This window comes from Cervus canadensis, chromosome 25 (assembly GCF_019320065.1).
Source record: "Cervus canadensis isolate Bull #8, Minnesota chromosome 25, ASM1932006v1, whole genome shotgun sequence".
NCBI classification, from domain to species: domain Eukaryota; kingdom Metazoa; phylum Chordata; class Mammalia; order Artiodactyla; family Cervidae; genus Cervus; species Cervus canadensis.
The window spans coordinates 290,095-311,616 of NC_057410.1; the positions used below are offsets into that span (position 1 = coordinate 290,095).

At 37.6% G+C, this 21,522-nt stretch overlaps 1 protein-coding gene and 1 pseudogene across 1 annotated transcript; both read left to right on the forward strand.

The window, feature by feature from the left end:
• Positions 1–9,600: 9,600 nt before the first annotated feature.
• LOC122427793 (olfactory receptor 6C2-like) lies at positions 9,601–10,551 on the forward strand. The gene has a single exon (XM_043447497.1). The coding sequence runs from the start codon at positions 9,601–9,603 to the stop codon at positions 10,549–10,551; it is 951 nt and encodes a 316-aa protein (XP_043303432.1).
• An 8,459-nt stretch (positions 10,552–19,010) lies between these two features.
• LOC122427796 lies at positions 19,011–21,141 on the forward strand (annotated as a pseudogene).
• Positions 21,142–21,522: the final 381 nt, after the last annotated feature.

Sequence of the window (21,522 nt, forward strand, 5' to 3'; positions counted from 1 at the left end):
GATTAGTGAACTTAAAAGATCAAAGTGTAAAACAACTTCTTATTATTTCAACAGGTTTATTGAGATGTAACAACTATTATAAAACTCACAAGTTTTGATTGTACCATTGAACACACTCAAGTACGTTAACAGAGCTGTCCAACCACCACCACAATCCACTCTAGAACATTTCCATCACCCCAAGTATTTTTCTGATGACCATCGGCAGTCAGTCACCACTTTCGCCCCCTCACCTCCAGTAGGTACACTGATCTATTTTCCTTCTCTATAAATTTGCTTTTTCTGGACCTTTCATACAAATGGAAACATATATGTATTTGTGTCTAACTTCTTCTATTAGGCATAATGTGTTTGAGGTTCACTCATGTTGTAGCAGTTATTATGAGCATTCTCCTTTTTACAGCAAATAGTATTCCATCACATGGATATATTACATTCATTGTTTCCTTCACCAGCTGATGAACATTTGGGTTGTTTCCATGTCATTGTGAGACATATGTTTTCATTCTTTTGTACCTAAAGTGGAGTTGTTGAGTTGTATGGTATCTACAGAGCTGTTTCCTAAATCTGTGCCGTGTTAGTCCCACCAGCAATATGTAAAGGGTCCAGTTTCGTCACATATTCACCAACACTTGAATTTTAACTCTTTTTATTATGGCCATTCTCATGAATGTGTAATGGCACCACATTATGGGTTTAATTGGCATTTCCCTAATGATGAATGATATTGAGTGTCTTTTCCTATGTTTATCATCTGTTTGTATATTTTCTTTGGTGAAATTTCTATTTGAATAATTTGCCCATTTTTAATTGGGTTGCTTGTCTTTTTTTTTTTTAATTTTTATTGCACTACATGGCATGCATGGTTCTCAGTTCCCCCACCAGGTATTGAACCCATGCCCCCTGCATGAGAAACCTGAAGTTTTAACAACTGGACTGATAAGGAAGTTCCAGGTTGCTTGTCTTCTTACTGAGTTGTAAGAACTCTTTGTATATTTTGATCCAAGTCCTTTATCAGATATTTGATATTTGAAAATCAAATATTTTCTCCCAATTTGTGGTATGTGAATAAATCTGTGAAGCAATATTCATTTAAAGTCATTCTTTTCAGCATTTCTTGTAATAGCAAAAGGCATGAAGTGCAATGTTTTTCAACAGAAGACTGCCCTATTCAACAGAAGTTCCATTCTGTAGAATACCTTACATTTATTAAAAAAAAATAAAGTAAGCTCTTTGTGTATTGGCATAGAAAATTTTCCATCATGCTATATATTTAAGTAAGAAAGATGCAAAACAGGGCATACATCCTTTCTGTTTAGAAAAAGATGAAAACATCATCTAATTATACATATGCCTAAAAATGCATTAAAACACTAGAAAAATAGTGGAAATATATGGATAGGTAACCAAGCATATAAGGATAAGGTGATGAAAATGAGCTTTCACTGAATATCTGTTTATACATTCTGCTGTTACAAAGCTTTAAAAGCTCATATAATGATATGAGTATTCATCATGTAAATATATAACAGTACTATATATGAATACAACTTATACAATATATTCCATCAAAAGATGAACTTATATATGCTATATAAAATACATTTATATTTCATTAATATTAAAATCTTATATTTACATTTTATCCACATCTGTATTTAATTCATATCATTATTCATGCAAGTTCATTCATAATTCATACAATTTTAAATATAAGTTTATATTGAATGTATCTATCATAAAACTGAATACCAATATGACACATTCAAGCATGTATCATGCACTGAAAGTGTTCATTTGAGGCATTTTTTTAAAGAAATATTTCTGTTTATTTGAAATTTAAATGTCACTGGTGATCCTGTATCAGCAGCCAGATTTGAAGGGTATTTTTAAACTTAAATGCACATATTTGGGAAAGATGACCAAAGTTAAACTTTCAACTTTAATGGAATTTTTTAAAACTCTAAGCAAATATATTAAAATATAAAGATAAGATATAAAGACAGGATCAGAATGGAGAAACTTTGATAGATACAACTTAGGTAGCAAAGATAAAAATGCCTTAAAAATATTATATCAGTAAATGTAAATCTTAGTAAAATGAACTACTTCTTTTTAAAATGATCTGAAAAAATAAAAAGCTTAAATGGTCCTATAAAATTTAAGGAAATTAATCAATAGTTTTGGTTTTTCCAGTTGTCATGTATGGATGTGAGCGTTGGACCATAAAGAAGGCTGAGTGTCAAAGAATTGATGCTTTTGAACTATGATGTTGGAGAATATTCTTGAGAGTCCCTTGAACTGCAAGGAGATTCAACCAGTCAACCCTAAAGTAAATCAATCTTGAATATTCATTGGAAGGACTGAGGCTGAAGCTGAAGCTCCAATACTCTGGCCACCTGATGCAAAGAACTGACTCACTGGAAAAGACCCTGATGCTGGGCAAGATTGAAGGCAGGAGGAGAAGGGGACGACAGAGGGAGATGGTTGGATGGCATCACCAACTCAGTGGACGTGAGTTTGAGCAGGCTCTGGGAGTTGGTGACGGATAGGGAAGCCTGGTGTGCTGCAGTCCACGGGGTCGCAAAGAGTCGGACACAACTGAGCAACTGAACTGACTGAATTTTGTTGTTGTTCAGTTGCTAAGTTGTGTCCGACTCTTTATGACCCCGTGGACTGCAGGATGACAGGCTCCCCTGTCCTTCACCATCTCCCAAAGTTTGTTCAAATTCATGTCCATTGAGTCTAATTTACTAGATGTTTCTAAAATTGATAAAATTCAAAATGCATTCTTGATAACTCTTAGTGAGTTATGAATGAAAGTGAATTGTGGAGTGTCCAAGTGGACCTGAAATCATTAGTTTTGCTCTTTCCTACCCATGTTACTTACAAAAAAATAAAACCTTCTGATAGTGAGGTATGTTGCTTTACTTTAGAATCATGAGTGTGCAATCTCCTAAGTACTTGTAATAATGAGTTGTGTAATTGGGCAAAACACACGTGAGATGAATGGGTGCCCAAAATCAAGAGAAGAGCTAATTCTCCTACAATAGAAGAAGGTGTAGTTTCACCAAGAGCAGCAACTTTGCATTCCCGAGAGCTTCTTCCCTGAACTCAGCAGAATTCCTTAAACAATGAAAAAAATGGTGAAAAGAAACCACACTTATGTTTCATCAACAACAAACACTTACTGTTTTGCACCTGACCTATTTCTGATTCTATCGTTACATCTTCCTTTCTCCAAGGACACAGTTCCTATTGAGAACAGTATTTTTTCCACCCAAAGTTAATTACAAAATAGGTTAATTAGTGACTTTTGAACCTATGGTCCCAAGGCGTTGAATTGTTTAATCAGGTGATCCCTGCTAACCTGTTGAGGACCAGATATAACTTATACCATTCTTGTTAATACATAATTTGCAGAGAGTGCTCTCTGTACAGAGGTCAAGATATCAGTTTGCCCAAACCAAAAAGAGTTTCTCACCAACGACAAGAGTCTTTAATTCTTTTAACTATACAGAACATATGAGCATTTTTCCTAGAATTAAGTCAGAAAATATCCTTCATTTGGTTTCCTTATAAGACTGTAGAAGGTAAAAGGACATCTGAGAAAACTCCCTGGGAAATTGTGGGCAATGGGACCCTAAGAGATCTCTGCTCACTCACACACTTGCCAGTGAGTGCAAGTGTGTGAGTGTGTGAAAAATATTGTAGGACACACCATCAGCTAACAAAGTCTTCTCAGTTCTGAGTCACCCTAAGGATCTTTGTGGTTAAATTGCACAGAAGCCATGAGCAGCTATCTGAAAGGTGAGTATGATTTACTTGGTTCAAAGTTACAAGACAGAAAGCTTTGACCTAGGTGTTTCAAAACCCAGGTCCAGAAGAGTAAAGAACAGTGTTTAACAATAGAAATCAATAGTTATATCCAATGTTATTCTATTCTCTGACACATGACATTTGAATTCTAATAAGACTTCAGAAAGGTGTCCTCTGGAAAAGTTTGAAGGCTAGGACAGTAAATTTTTAGGAGAAGAATATAGTCTCCCATGTGTGAGACCCTAAGACTTCCTTTTCTCTTAATCCAGCAAAAATATCTCCCTAATGTTTCTATTTTGCTCAAAAGCTTGAATATCTACCATTAGAGATAATTCCCTGTATTTAATGAACAGTACCATAAAATATACTTGAGAGGGTAAAACATTGTGCTATTAATAAGTGTGTGTTAGTCACTCAGTCGTGTCCAACTCTGTGACCCCCTGGACTGTAGCCTGCCAAGCTCCTCTGTCCATGGAATTCTCCAGGCAAGAATTCTGGAGTAGGTTGCAATTTCCTCCTCCAGGCGCTATTAATAAGATGCCACAATATATCAATGAACTTTTGTATGTTATTCTGCATGAGTTTACCCAATATGTTCCAGGTGAGACTAAGATAATAACAGATATTTGCAAAGAGAGAAGTTAGAATATTGTGGGTTCACAGGGCTTATCCCAGGTTGAGGAGAGCTTGGTGGACACCATATGTGGGCACTGGGAATCTAGATCAGAAGACAAGGAAGGATAATAGGAATGCTACTCAACTTTAACATCTGGTCAGGTGTGGTCACTCCCTGAGTGGTTCCACAGCACCTGAGATAGAAGCAGTATATTGACCAACCATTTATTACACACCCAAGTCAGACCCCTGTCCATCAATGTAAGACATTGGACTCTGAAGTGAGATCTGAGCACCTACTGGAAATGGATGCTGCACCCCCAGTGAGAAGGGAAAAGCCACATTTCCCTAGTCTCAGGGGAAACTCGCCTGAAGATCATTATGGGAAATAGGTGGAAACATCGAATAAAAAACATTCATGTTCCAAACTAATTGAGATCTCCTGGGAAGATCTTGTTCCATCCCAGTGATGAGAGAAACCAGGGGCCCTAGAGACAGTGACTGCAAATGGGAAACATTCCATTTGCTACAAATGTGTGCATTAGTTGCTCACTCTGTCTGATTCTTTGCGACCCCATGGACTGTGTAGCCCACCAGGCTCCTCTGTCCATGGGATTTCCAAGGCAAGAATACTGGAGTGGGTTGTCATTTCCTTCTCCAGAGTATCTTCTTGACCCAGGGATCTTCCTGACCCAGGAATCGAACCAGCATCTCCTGCATGGCAAGCAGATTCTTTTACTGTCCGAGCCACCAGGGAAAGCCTACAAATGTAATGAATTATTACTGTTGAAGATCAACTATCACTCTACTATAACCCTTAGCCCAGAAATAAATACACCCTGGGCATTGATTTATTTCATTCCCTGAAAGTTACTTGACAGATAGCGTCACAGAGATGTTGGCCATTTTCTGTTTCTCAAAAGATAAAGAGGGGAGATAAATCAGTCAAATAAATAGTTGAGAAGGCAGTGTTTTAGAGTGGTTATGAGCTGGGTCATATAGACAGATGGTTAATATTCCTGCTTTACCGAATCCTAAGTCATTAACCTTGGGCACAATTCTAAATATTTCTGGACCGTGATTTCCTCAATTGTAAAATGAAGATTAAATTACAACCAGCCTCAGAGAGCTGTTTTGAGAATTAAATGATGTACTCTAAATGTTTAACATAATTATTAACATTTAGTACCTGCCTTATAAATATTACCTTCCTTGAAGAATTTTGTGAATTAAATTGAATAAAATGAAAAGGAGATTCTCTATGCTGATATCTCCATTAAAAGCCTATTCTTATCCCAGGAATTTCCTCATGAGAAGTTTATTCTTCAATTAAAAACATAAATATGCCTGGAGTGAGTAACATAAATATGGTTACCAGCTTCTAAAACCCTAGGTGAATTTATTTCTTCCTATAGCACTGACAGTAAGTGTTCCCTGAAGTAGTATAGAGACTGAGGAATCAGTTAGAATGGACTGAGTACCCTTGGAAGATTAAAACACACACCCATACACACACACACACACATTAGAAGTGGCGAACTTCCTAAGGGGTGATCGGAAATCAGGGAAACCAAAAAAACCCTGAAATTCTCTCCTAATTTTGGCACAGTGAAAAAAAAGCATAGAAATCAGATTTAGAGAACTTAGATTCTTCCTTAGACTTTGCTCCTAGTGAGCCTGGTGACTGCTGACCCTCCGATTTCTATCTTTAAAATTAGAGGGTTGGCTAAAATAATTATTAAGGTGATTTGTATCTCAATTTTGTGTGTGTGTGTGTGTGTGTGTCTCAATTTATGTAGCTCTCTTAAGTCCTTGACCGTTTCATTTACTGTAACCTGGTGTCCATTTGACTAAGGTTTTTTTTTTCTTCTCTCTTGTTCCTTTGCAATAGTTCAAAGAGAAAGAGATAAGGCAACATGTAGAGGTCATAAAAGAGATTTCTTATAAATTAGTGGGGGGAATTTCTGGGGAGTTCTCAAGTACAATGAGATGAAACAAGAGGACCCTAGGACAAGGAGAGAATATGAAAGCTGCAGTTACTGAAAGGAAGTGAATATCCCAAGGAACAATGCTTGAATTAAGAGACTTGGGCAGGAAATCACATTAGAAAGTATAAACAGTGTAGATGATGAATATACGAGATTCAGAGAGAATAAGTCACATGTTACACTGTATATAGTTGAATTACTTCCATGTAAACAGACTTATCAATGAATATTACATTTGTGGAACTTAAGAGGACCTTATAATTTTGTATTTAACCTCAAAGATAGCAGCAAACTTAAAATATGTATACAGAATACAGTAAGAGGTGAGAGGTAAATCTAGGGATAAGGTGGGGAAACCTATGAGACAGTATGTGAACACAGAGAGAGGCAGTAGGTCCGGGAAGAAGAAACAGAATGAATAGAATGTATTTGGTATCTGCTCTATGCCAGGCAGGATGCTAAGAGCCTAGAAGAGTTAATGTATTTAATCTTTACACTAACCCAGGAAAAACATACAATTATTATTTGCATGTCACAGACCAGGAAACAGAGCCCATTGCTGAACTTTCCAAAGTTTCATGACCATGTGTGAACCCATTATCAAGCCCTGGTATCTATTTTATTCCAGAACTTCCACTCTTAGCCCCCATCTCTCTTTTTTTAAGCTTCTCCGGGTCTTCACTGCTGCGGGTGGGCTTTCTCTGGTTGCACTGAGCGGAGCCCATTCTCTAGTTGTGGTTTCTAGTTGAGGGCTTCTCGTGGTGGCTTCTCTTGGTTGTGGAGCACGGGCTGGAGAGCCTGTGGGCTTCAGCAGCTGTGGCTTGCGGGCTCTAGGGTGCAGGCTGAGTAGCTGTGGTTCACGGGCTCGTTGACCTGCAGCATGTGGGATCTTACTTCCCGAACCAGGGTTCAAACCCATATCCCCTATCTTGGCCACCAGGGAAGCCCCATATCCTCCTGCTGGGCCACCAGAGAAGTCCCATTCCTATGTCTTATAATTAACCCAGCTGGGCTCTCTCAGAGGAGACCTAGGACTGGGTGACAATTCTCCCCAGCCAAGTTCCTGCTGAGAAAATGAGGCAAAGAGATGAACAAAGTGAAAACCTTACCACCAGGCCACCTCCTTCCCTCTGCAATCCTTCCTTCAAGACACCACTCTTAACCCCAAGTAGCTTTAAAAGATTAATTCTTATTCAATGTTAGGTACAGATGATGTACTTTAGTGTAATTATGGGAGATGATGACTAAAATTGATCATTTATCTTTCTGATTTCTAGAATTGCCTCAATACACTGAGATCCTTAAGTGAAGATTAAAACCTAAAATATAAGTGAACAATGTAACTTTTCAGTTACACTTTAAATGAAACTAGTCTATCAGTTATCGAGGACAAAATGCCCAGCCTCATTCACTCAGTAAACTTGTATTGGTATCTGCTAGTGCCAGGAAAAAATCTAGCCCTGGGTTTACAGTGGTTTACAAAATAAATCCATCTGTGCTCTCATGGAACTTGCTATCAAGTAGAGGATGAAAGTAAAAAGTAAATGGATAATAAAAGAAATAAACAGAGAGTGTGCTCACAACATTGGAGGTAGAAACAATACAGATAGTATCCTCAGAGATGCATCTTTGAGGGGATTATGTTTAAGTTGGCACCTGAAAAATAAGATCCAGAGTGCGAACAGAGCATTTCTAGAAGAGAGAAAACTGCAAAAGGTCGTGAGAGAGTCATTTCCTAGGCAGGTTGATAAGAAGTCTAGGGGACCCCAAGGAGAGAGGGGTCTGGAATTCTCAAGAAGGAAGAAAGGACAAACTTTTTTTCCCCTCTACATTCCTTAGGATTATATAACAATAATGAATCCTGCCTGAGGACAGTCTCTGGATTAAACCTTCTGGCTAATCCTGTTATCTTAAAATGTAAATTTGGGAGTAGGCCTGGTCTTTACAAAGATTATATAACAATAATGTATCCTGCCTGAGGACAGTCTCTGGATTAAACCTTCTGGCTAATCCTGTTATCTTAAAATGTAAATTATGGGAGTAGGTCTGGTGAGGTCCTTACAACCTCCAGACATTCTTTTGATTCATTGGAGAGCATATAACTCCACTGCTAACACTAGCAGGGGGTATTCCTTCTGCCCCCTTCTGATGCCTATGTCAGAAGCTTTCTCTATCTCCCTTATACTTTAATAAAACTTTATTACACGAAAGCTCTGAGCGATCAAGCCTCGTCTCTGGCCCTGGATTGAATTCTTCTCCTCTGGAGGCCAAGAATCCCGGCGTCTTTTCGAGGTTCAGCAACAACCTTTCAGTCAGGGGTAGAAAAGAATTTGGCATGTTCAAGGAACAGAAGACCCAAACAGCTAAACTAGAGACAAATTAGGAGCATTTCACAGCAATGAGATCATGAAATATCTTATAAACCAGAGTAAAGAGTCTTTTATTCCAAGGGTTATGGAACTCTAGTAAGTGATTATAAACAGAGAAATGGATCTTATGTAAGGTTTTGAAAATTACTTTGATTCTATCTTTTGAATAGACTTAGGAGCATACTTCTGTGCTGTTTAAAAGGGAAGAGAGCAGAGAGATGTGAGGCACCTTAGAGGAGAATGTGGATTATCATCACAAGCAAGGAAGCAGAGGTGGAGAGGAGAAAACCTTTAACTTCACAACCTTAACTGTAGTCACCCCTGTATCCCATAGAACCAAGATGACAGCACAGCTTGAGGTTTTATTGTCAGGAAATTATAAACCATGCATATTTTTATGACAGTGTTTTTCTGTTCATTAACACTGATGATAAAGCCTAGCTTCTTTTCCATTAGGTTGTTGACCAATAATTCCTTTGCTATTGAATTAATACTACATTGATATAGTAATAAGAATCTTTAAGTAGAGCCTTCTGACTAGTATCCAGTATAATGCTCAGCAGTGGGAATCCAGTAGCAATAATGGTTAATTAACTGCTGCTCCAATAGCATTCTTCATTAACAGGTAAATAAAATAGCATTCTTGATTCACAGGTAAATAAAATAAAACCTTGGCTTATGTAACTAAGTTAACATTAGCTAGGAATTTCATGTCATCTCTCTGCTAACTCATGTAACAGTCTAGTTCTCTGATCTAATTTCTCTCTTTCTTTTTCACACATAGACACAACCACAGTCAGGAATCAGGGATGAAAAATTATACAGCAATAACCACATTCATCCTTGTGGGACTAACCAATGACACAAATCTACAGATTTTGCTATTCATCTTTCTGTTTCTAACCTACCTTTTGAGTGTTGTTGGAAACCTGGTCATCATCACTCTCACTTTGGTAGATCCTCATCTCAAAACACCCATGTATTTTTTCCTCCGGAATTTCTCCATCTTGGAAGTGTCATTCACAACCGTCTGTATTCCCAGATTCCTCTACACAATGGCATCTGGGGACAATACTGTTACATACAATGCATGTGCCACTCAATTATTTTTTGTTGTTATCCTGGGTGTGACTGAGTTTTTTCTCCTGACGGCCATGTCCTATGACCGCTATGTGGCCATCTGCAAACCCCTGCATTACACAACCATCATGAACAACATGGTCTGCATCAAGTTCCTCATTGGCTGTTACATGATTGCTCTAATCATCGTCATCCCACCATTTAGCATGGGCTTTGAGCTTGAGTTTTGTGACTCTAATGTCATAGATCACTTTGGCTGTGACGCTGCTCCCATCCTGAAGATTACTTGCTCAGACACAGAGTTCCTAGAGCAATTCGTCTTGGTCCTGGCTGTGTTGACGCTCCTGTTCACCTTGGTGTGTGTAATCATGTCCTATACATACATCATCAGGACCATTCTCAGATTCCCTTCTGCCCAGCAAAGGAAAAAGGCTTTTTCTACATGTTCTTCCCATTTAACTGTGGTTTCTATCACTTATGGAACCTGCATTTTCATCTACATCAAACCACATGCAAAAGAAGGGGTAGCTATTAATAAGGTGGTGTCAGTGCTAACAACTTCGGTTGCCCCCGTAATGAATCCTTTCATTTATACTCTGAGGAACAAACAAGTGGTACAAGCTTTCAAAGACATGACCAAAAGGGTTGCATTCAATTTCAAAAAACTAAATAATTACTGAGTACAAAAAAAACAAATCGTAAAAGAATTCCTTGGTATTCATTGTATTTTTCTCTAATGGTATATTAGCCATGGTTTTATAATCACAACCTCATTCTGTGACACTTAGTACCTACCATTAATACGTGTATTGATAATCCTTTTAGCTCAATCTATCTCCAGGAATACATGGGGGAAATTCACTGTTAATATTTATAACAATATGTCTGTTACTTACAGAACCAAGAAACGTAGGCAATATCAATGTACTATTATATGGTGCTCAGCTACTCCTTTTACTGACTGATATGTCCTAAGCTGAGTCCCAAATCTCCCAGGAACAGCAGTGACAATGGTTTCACCAGTGTATGAATATGTCTGAACTCATTGTATACATTAAATAATGTGAATTTCTGTGAAAATATGTAATTTACACATATGCTAAATATGTGAATATCAATTATACCTCAATAAAGCTGTCTTCAAAAGGGGAAATTATCTGTGAAGTCATATGCACAGATTTATTTCCTTGTAGGATACACTTTCTGTCAAGTATGTGCTTGTTTTCCACTTTGATACTGATGACTGTATCTCTAAGACAGCATATTATGGTAATCAATTATAACACCTTAATGCTTTTTTCTTAAGAGATGATCAGACTCTAATCTTAAAAATGTGAAAAGAAAACTAATAAATCTTCTAGATGAAATTAGAAGAATATTTCCATGATCTTGGGGTAAAGAATCTTTTGTACACTGGCGTGTAGCTGATTGACAATGCTGTGTTAGCTTCAGGCCGACAGCAGGTGATGCAGTTACACACATGCTGCTGTTGTTTCAGCCACTTAGTCATGTCCGGCTCTAGTGGAGCGGGTTGCCATTTCCTTCTCCACCAGTTATACATATACATGTGTCTATTTCTTTCTAATCTTTTCTAATTCTTTTCCCATTTAGGTTATTACAGAATATTGAGCAGAGTTCCATGTGGCTAAAGAATATTTTTTTTAACTAAAAACAGAAAGCATTAACCATTTTTTAAAAGCCTAAAAAAATAACTTTTTTTTAAAGTATGGTAAACTGAACTATTTTACAGTTAGGAAGGTTCCATTCATCAAGAAACATTAGAGAATGAAAGGCAGATATATGAGTCTAGAAGAGTATTCAGATAAATGTGGGAGTATGAATTTTCCCTGGATTTCTTATTGTTCCTATAAAATGTCAACTCTTGGCTGGCATTTGGGATTGCTAATTGGCAGTTGAGAATGCCAATTCCCAACTCTTCTCCTGCCTTAAGAATTAGACCTACAGCCATTTGGCTAGTTAATTGATCTGATCCAAAAAGATAATAATAAATTTCTGTCTCCCCTAGCAAGTCAAATGGTTACAGCCAAAGACTGTCTTTAGGTTAAACACCAAGGTTCCAGGAAGACTAGAATTGTTTCCCTAATTATTGTACACATCAAAGAAGAAGGAAACTCAGGAACTTGGCCGCCATCTCTAAATTGTAAAAGCTAAGACCTGTGTGGATCTATCTGACTCCTGGAGACATTTTATTTCCCTATCAAACGGCTAGAGTAAAGAGAAGACCCTTTCTGGAAGGGAGAGGACAGCTGCCTCCTTTTCCTTATAAGTAGAGAATTATTTCTCCTCGTCTGCTGCCTATGGGCTTCCCAGGTGGCGCTAGTGGTAAAGAACCCACCTGCCAATGCCGGAGATATAGGAGACGCAAGTTCGATCCCTGGGTTGGGAAGATTCCCCAGGAGGAGGGCATGGCACCCATTCCAGTATTCTTGCCTGGAAAATCCCATGAACAGAGGAGCCTGGCGGACTACAGTCTATGGGGTCGCACAGAGTCAGACACAACTGAAACGACTTAGCACGCATGCATTGCCTGTGGGTCTAGAATTGCTCACACAGGATATCTGACTTGGTTGTCATCAGGTCACTGCAGTGACTAGACTTACGGTGAGGAGACCTAATATACTTATTATTTATTTGTGTTAGTCGCTCAGTCACATCTAACTCTTTGAGACCCCAAGGACTGTAGCCCACCAGGTTCCTCTGTCCTATGGGCTAATAAAGGTTTATTAATAAAGGTTGAATCAGATGCACTTTCTTAAGATCAGAGGATTACACAGCTACTCACCAAAATGTTGAAAATGTTAGTCACTCAAGCATGTCCCAACTCTTTGCGACCCCAGGGACTGTAGCCTGCCAGTCTCCTCTGTCCATGAGATTTCCCAGGCAAGAATACTGGAATGGGTTGCCATTTCCTTCTCCAAGGTATCTCCCCAACCCAGGGATCAAACTGGAGTGTTCTGCATTGCAGGAGGATTCTTTACTGTCTGAAACACTAGGAAAACCCCATTATTTATTTACTGAGAGGGGTCAAGACCATCCCCATGGAAAAGAAATGCAAAAAGGCAAAATGGTTGTCTGAGGAGGCCTTACGAATAGCTGTGAAATGAAGAGAAGTGAAAAGCAAATGAGCAAGGAAAGATATTCCCATTTGAATGCAGAGTTCCAAAGAATAGCCAGGACAGATAAGAAAGCCTTCCTCAGCGATCAATGCAAAGAAATAGAGGAAAACAATAGAATAGGGAAGACTAGAGATCTCTTCAAGAAAATTAGAGATACCAAGGGAATATTTCATGCAAAAATGGGCTCAATAAAGGACAGAAATGGTATGGACCTAGCAGAAGCAGAAGATATTAAGAAGAGGTGGCAAGAATACACAGGAGAACTGTACAAAAAAAGATCTTCACGACCCAGATAATCACAATGGTGTGATCACTCACCTAGAGCCAGACATCCTGGAATGAGAAGTCAAGTGGGCCTTAGAAAGCATCACTATGAACAAAGCTAGTGGAGGTGATGGAATTCCAGTTGAGCTATTTCAAATCCTGAGAGATGATGCTGTGAAAGTGCTGCACTCAATATGCCAGCAAATTTGGAAAACTCAGCAGTGGCCACAGGACTGGAAAAGGTCCATTTTCATTCCAATCCCAAAGAAAGGCAATCCCAAAGAATGCTCAAACTACCGCACAATTGCACTCATCTCACACGCTAGTAAAGTAATACTCAAAATTCTCCAAGCTAGGCTTCAGCAATACATGAACCAAGAACTTCCAGATGTTCAAGCTGGTTTTAGAAAAGGCAGAGGAACCAGAGATCAAACTGCCAACATCCGATGGATCATTGAAAAAGCAAGAGAGTTCCAGAAAAACATCTATTTCTGCTTTATTGACTATACCAAAGCCTTCGACTGTGTGGATCACAATAAACTGTGGAAAATTCTGAAAGAGATGGGCATAGCAGACCACCTGACCTTCCTCTTGAGAAACCTGTATGCAGGTCAGGAAGCAACAGTTAGAACTGTACATGGAACAACAGACTGGTTCCAAATAGGAAAAGGAGTACGTCAAGGCTGTATATTGTCACCCTGCTTATTTAACTTATATGCAGAGTACATCATGAGAAATGCTGGGCTGGAAGAAGCACAAGCTGGAATCAAGACTGCCGGGAGAAATATCAATAACCTCAGATATGCAGATGACACCACCCTTATGGCAGAAAGTAGAGATGCACTAAAAAGCCTCTTGATGAAAGTGAAAAAGGAGAGTGAAAAAGTTGGCTTAAAGCTTAACATTCAGAAAACTAAGATCATGGCATCGGGTCCCATCTCTTCATGGGAAATAGATGGGGAGACAGTGGAAACAGTGTCAGACTTTATTTTGGGGGGGGCTCCAAAATCACTGCAGATGGTGATTGCGGCCATGAAATTAAAAGACACGTACTTATTGGAAAGAAAGTTATGACCAACCTGGATAGCATATTAAAAAGCAGAGACATTACTTTGCCAACAAAGATCTATCTAGTCAAGCTTATGGTTTTTCCAGTGGTCGTGTATGGATGTGAGAGTTGGACTATAATGAAAGCTGTATGTGAGACAGCAAGAGAGACACAGATGCACTGAACAGTCTTTTGGACTCTGTGGGGGAGGGCAAAAGTGGGATGATATGGGAGAGTGGCATTGAAACATGTAAATTATCATATGTGAAATGAATCACCAGTCCAGGTTCAATGCATGATATAGGATGCTCAGGGCTGGTGCACTGGGATGACCCAGAGGGATTGGATGGGGAGGGAGTTGGGAGGGGGGTTCAGGATGGGGAACACATGTACACCCATGATGGATTCAAGTCAGTGTATGGCAAAACCAATACAATGTTGTAAAGTAAAATAAATAAACAATTTAAATTTTAAAAAAAGAAAAAGAAAGCTGAGCACCAAAGAATTGATGCTTTTGAATTGTTATGTTGGAGACGACTCTTGAGAGTCCCTCAGGCTGCAAGGAGATCCAACCAGTCCATCCTAAAGGAGATCAGTCCTGAATATTCATTGAAAGGACTGATGTTGAAGCTGAAACTCCAATATTTTGGCCACCTGATGCGAAGAGCTGACTCATTTGAAAAGACCTTGATGCTGGAAAAGATTGAAGGCAGGAGGAGAAGGGGATGACAGAGGATGAGATGGTTGGATGGCATCACCGACTCAATGGGCAGGGGTTTGAGTAAACTCTGGGAGGTGGTGATGGACAGGGAGGACGGGCGTGCTGCAGTCTATGGGGTGGCAAAGAGTCGGACACGACTGAGTGACTGAACTGAACTGAACTGAGAGGTAAATAATAAGAAATCTGCCTCTGATCTATAATACCTCGATGTACATTCAAGAATAAAATTAATAGAAATAAATATTTAAAAATCAACAATAAAATAGTATTATATTTTATACTTTAGTTTCAATTTAAAGTTACTGTGTATAACATCAACATACAAAAATCAGTTGTGTTATCTATATGCCAAAAACAAACCAGTAGAATATGAAATTAAAATAAGACACCATTACAAATCAAATAGTAATGAATGAATATATGCAAGATTTATTGGAGAAAAATATAACATTCTATTTGTAGACATTTTAAAGATTCAAATAAATGGCTGTCCCATACTTATGGGCTAGAAAACAAAACATCTTAAAGATACCAGTTTTCACAAGTTTACTATAGGTATAATGCAATCTCACTAAGGATTTCATAGATTTTTTTTGTAATATTTGATAAGCAAAATTTTTGCCTATTTACAAAGCATAAAAAATAATGACACACTCTAAAAGAAGGATAACAAAATGAAATTATCAGAGATCACTAATTATTCTAAAGTGAAAAAGTGAAAGTGAAAGTTGCTCAGTCATGTCCATCTCTTTGCGACCCAGTCCATGGAATTCTCTAGGCCAGAATACTGGAGTGGGTAGCCTTTCCCTTCTCCAGGGGATCTTCCCAACCCAGGGATTGAACCCAGGTCTCCGGCATTTTGGGCAGATTCCTTACCAACTGAGCTATCAGGGAAGCCCTAGTTAATTAAAACAGCATATTATTGTTGTAGGAATAGACAAATAGACCAATGGAAGATAACTGAACTTAGAAACTGACTCATATATATGTGAACCCTTAATTTATGATGAAGTTATCACTAAAATGGAAAAGGACAGTCTTAACAGCAAACAACTCTGGGAATATTTGATGTCTATATGGGAAAAAGTGAAATTGGATATCAATTACAGATGAAATCAATTTCAAATGAATTATAGACATAAACCTGAAAGTCAAAAAATTAAAGATTATATAGAAGAATATTTTCATAGCAGTGGGTTAGGGAAAATTTTTCTTAACTTAGGTACAACAAAAAATTGATAAATTTTACTGAATTAAAATTAAGAATATGTTCACAAATGAAAATCATTAACAGAGCAAAAAATAGTAAGATATCTGCAACTCATATAATCTAAAATGTATTTATCTCCAGAATATATAAAGAATTCCAACACATCAACAGAGAAAAGACAGGTAGCCCAATGAAAAAGAAGTGAGCAAGAGACTGGAAAAAAGACTTCAAAAAAGAGAAATATAAATGGCAAATATTGCTATAGAAAGTTCTTCACCTATACTAACAATCATGGAAAAAGCAAATCAAGATCACATTAGTTCAACTTCACATAATCGGATAGGTAAACATTGACAATCTGAAAAAAAAAAAAATTGACAATCTGAAGTCCAAGTAGAGAAGCTATGGAGAAGAGAGTAATTGGATGTTGTAAACAATTCAACCACTTTGAAATCAACTCAGTATTACTATTAAAGTTGAAATAATTCATACCCAATAACCCAGCAGTTCCACTTGTGGAATACATGTGTCAGTAGAACTGTACATTTCATAACATTTCCAAAATGAAAAATAAATCCCTGCTAACTGAATGAGTGAATAAATGGTGGCAGATTCATACAATGGAATATTATAATGCAAATGAATGAGTCACAGCTACCAGCAGCAACACAAATGAACTGTATGCATGAAACTGAACAAAAGAAGTGAGACGCGAAGGAATACATACAGTGCAATTCCATTTTTATAAGGGTTGAAAACAGGCAACACAAAACTATATTGTGTGAGGATCCATAAACTGATAAAATTGTAAATGTAAGAAACTTAATTTGTTGAAATTTTCTCATATATAAATGGAGATACAAGTCCAGATTCAAAAGATTTCTGAGATAATTGAAGTAGCTAATCCATGTAACAGACTGAGCCCCCACTTAAAAAGAAGTAGAGATCACTTAATAGCACGGTTATTTATAATTTTCTCCTTGGCCTTGCTATTAATGTTCATGGTGTTAGTATTGCCATTGATTTTTTATCTTTTGAAATCTCTGAGAACACAAACATTTATCCAAAATAAAGTGTCTCACAACATATGCTTTTTTTTCCCTTTTTGAGTATAATCTTTGTACTTCATTCTTATAATATCAAGTGATGAACAAGAAGAAAAAAATGGACAGAAAATAAGATTATATTTGATTATATTTGAGGGTAGGTTGTGGATGAATGACCATCATAATTTGAGAGATGGCTTAATTTCTAATGAATTTAGAAGTACTATACAGGGCCACTCACACTCCTACAAATGAAAGAGCCCCTAATTGTGCTGATTTTAGAAAAACTATTCACAAAATATTTTCAGAATATGGGGTTCTTCAATGACCCTCAAATTGTGTAAACAATGTGGTAGCATGTTTCAGTGATAACCAAGTAGTAATTTTTCTGGCCATCTTCAAAGGTCTCACCTCATTACTTTCATCATCTCTCTCAGATTCTTAGGCTGTAGATGACTCTCTCACTGCATTTTTTTTTCTTTTTTTCCCAAATATATTGAAATATAGTTGACATATAATATTGTGCAACTTTAAGATGTACAATGTGATAATTTGATACTCTCCTTGGCCCTTCTTCTCTCAAATATGTGTCCACAACTTGCTCACAAAGCTGTCAACAATTGATGCTCATTAACACCTCTGAACTTGAGTCCACAGGGCATCTTCAGCTTCTAAAGGAAATTGATCCCCATGTGCATTCTCTAAAAGGAACAGATAAAAACCTGGGTCACTGTTGATAACACAGGATCTGCAAAAAAGTCCATATCTTGGCTTCTAAGGAGAGCAACATAATTTATCACAGATCAGAAAATTTAGGGTATTTTCAGTCTGATCAGTCCTCCTTTTTAATCCTATCACTGCTACTTTTTCAATTTTTTGGTATGCTATTTTGCCCTTGTTAAGTAGAACTCTATCTCTCAAGAACTGAGGTTTAATCTAATTTGAATTATTTGAAGTAATAGAGAAAATAATTCATTTACTATTTAACTAAGCCTTATAAGGTTGATACTTCCATGAAAGAGCATGACAGGAAAAGGAAAGATAATATACATAAATGATGCTAATTTTTTGCTATTTGTAGACTCATATGTGAATCTCACCTTTGATTCATCTTTTAGTATCAACCAGGTAAACAGACCATCACAATCATTCAAACTGTGAACAGTATAAGCCCTTTATGTTTCTAGTTTCCAAAATCACTGATGTAATCATTGGTGGACATAGACCATGAAGTTTTACCATTGTGAAATTCTGAAAGAAAATGTAAAGTTACTGTTAAAAATTTCAGGTGAGTACAACCAGGGAAATAAGATCCAGATCTGAGAAAACCAGATTCAGGTTTCACCGTACCTGGTCTCTCAGTATTCATGTATGGCCATGATGGGGTATCAGTGATGTCTGAAAGTATATGACTTTTCTAACTAACCATACAGGTTGATTAAAGGATCCCTTAAAATGTCCTTTGCCACAAGAATATTTTTAATCAGATAAGGTTACAGGTGCAAAAATATGTAACTATCAAATTTGCCTTCCTTAGTAACTACCAATATATCTACAAAGAACAACTATAACCAATAATACTGGCATTAATTTCCTCATTTCTGTGCTCTGAGAACAGTGGAAACACATATTTTTGAGATTTATAACCAGCTTCTACTCCTAGATACCATTCAGCAGTCTTCAAAACTTTGAGCAAAATCCATTCTGGGAGCTATGTCCTATGACTGCCACAATATCTCTCTCCCCAGTTGTATGCCAAATCAGTGCCCAGAAGACTCTGGCAATGAAGTGTAAGTGAAAAGTGAAAGTGTTAGCCGCTTAATCATGTCCAACTCTTTGCAAACGCCATGGACTGCAGCCTGCCAGTTTCCTGTGTCCATGGAATTCTCCAGGCAAGAATATTAGAGTGGGTTGCCATTCCCTTCTCCAGGGGATCCTTCTGACCCAGGGATCAAACCCAGGTCCCTTGCATTGCAGGCAAATTCTTTACCATCTGAGCCACCAGGGAAGCCCATAAAGCATAATGCTTAATGCATATCAATACAATTTAGTCATGGCAGAAGCCTGGACATAGGAAAAGACTTATGGCATAAAATGATAACATTCTGAAACAGTCTCATAATCTTAAAGGCCAAATAGACATTCATCCAAAAAAAATTCAGGAAGGTAGCAAAAAAAAACAGCTTTGGATTTGGGGTTTATAGCATTGCCTGTACTGGGAGAATTTCCACAGTTTATTTTAAAGAGGAAACCAGGCAACTAGACCGTGAAGGAGATGAGGATCAGCTACATATATGATGAAGTATCAGGTAGTGTATGAAGGGGAACACAAAAAGAGAAAAGAGGAACAAAGAGAAAAATTTATGCCAAGAACATAGAAGTAAAAGAGACATAGAGAACTAAAATCAGATAAGATTATTTAAATGTAGGCAATTTATGAATATTTTATAAGAAGGAACAGGTACAGTCAGAGTCATTCTTGTGTGACATGTCTGTGTTAAGAACCCAGGAATAGGAGAAATGACCAATTATTAATTGAAACAATATTTTATGTTTTGGTGTTTTTACTCCATTATATGAATTCTCTATGCACATCATTCCTGTGTGTCTTTTAGATCATTCTTTAGGTTTAATCAATTTCATTCATGTTTTAATGTGAAAATATTGATCCATTAAAGTATTCACTTGCTTAAAAAAGAGCTTTATGAATCAAGCCACTCACATAGGAACCCTGGGTCTTCCAATGAGCCAACCCTAGTCCAGTGGGACGCCATTTTGGGCCAATTTGGATGAAAAGTAGATAATATGACCTGATTCTGTTGGTTGCAATTAACTTCATTTTTCCTAGCCTGAGAAACTCTAGTTTTCATCACTGACCTTTCATTTTCCCTTTAGATCTACTGAAGTCAACAATGAAAACCAAACCACATTTACTGAGTTTAATCTGTTGGGCCGCACAAATCCACCTGAATCCAGGTGGTGATATTCCTCTTTCTGTTCCTCTCCTACTTGCTAAGCATCTTAGGAAATCTGACTATCATCGTACTCACTCTGGTAGACCCTCACCTCAAGACTCCCATGTATTTCTTCCTCCAGAATTTCTCCTTCTTAGAAGTTTCCTTCACATCCATTTTTATTCCCAGGCTTCTGACCAGCTTGACAACAGGAAATAAAGTCATCAGCTTTGCTGGCTGTTTGACTCAGTATTTTTTTTTTTTAATATACTCCTTGGGGCAACAGAGTTTTACCTCCTGACTTCTATGTCCTATGACCACTATGTGGCCATCTGCAAACCCCTGCATTACCTGACCATCATGAGCAGCAGAGTCCGCATACAACTTGTGTTCTGCTCCTGGTTAGGGGGAGCCCTGGCTATCTTGCCACCAATTATCCTGATAAGCCAGATGGTTTCTGTGCCTCCAATGTTCTGAATCAACATTACTGTGATTATAGACCCCTCCTAGAGGTTGCTTGCTCAGACACAAGCCTTTTAGAATTAATAGTCATCTTCTTAGCTGTTTTGACTCTGGTGGTTACTCTTTTGCTGGTGACACTTTCTTATACGTAGGTTATCAGGACCATTCTGAGGATTCCTCCTGCCCAGCAAAGGACAAAGGCTTTTGCCACTTATTCCTCCCACGTGATTGTCATCTCACTCTCTTATGGCAGCTGCATCTTTTTATACATGAACCCATCACCAAAAAAAGGAGGGAATTTCAACAAGGAAATATCTCTGCTCATGACTTCAGTTAGCTCTTTATTGAACCCCTTTATTTATACCCTAAGGAATCAGCAGGTGAAGCAAGCTTTTAAGAGCACAGTAAAAAAAATGATAAAATTTTAATAATCAGAATTTATTATTTTAATTCATGAAATTAACAAATAATTGAGTTAATACATATCTAATAAGTGTTGACGATGTTTCAAGAGATATTCTGGGCACTGAGAATAGAAATACAAGAAACATAGCTTCCAAATTTCTAAGAACCTCCAGGCCAGTATCATAGAGATATATAAAAGCACCTAAATTATAATGAAACTTATTAAATGCTATTACAAAGAAATAAATGGGATGCCATAAAGAATTATTTGCTCTTGATATCATGATTTCTCACTTTTGAGACATTTGATTTCTCACTTTTAAGACATTTGAGAGGCAAAAATGGTGTATAATGGGAACAGTAGAAAGATATTAATTTAGAGTGAATGGTAGGAGCCCAGTAGT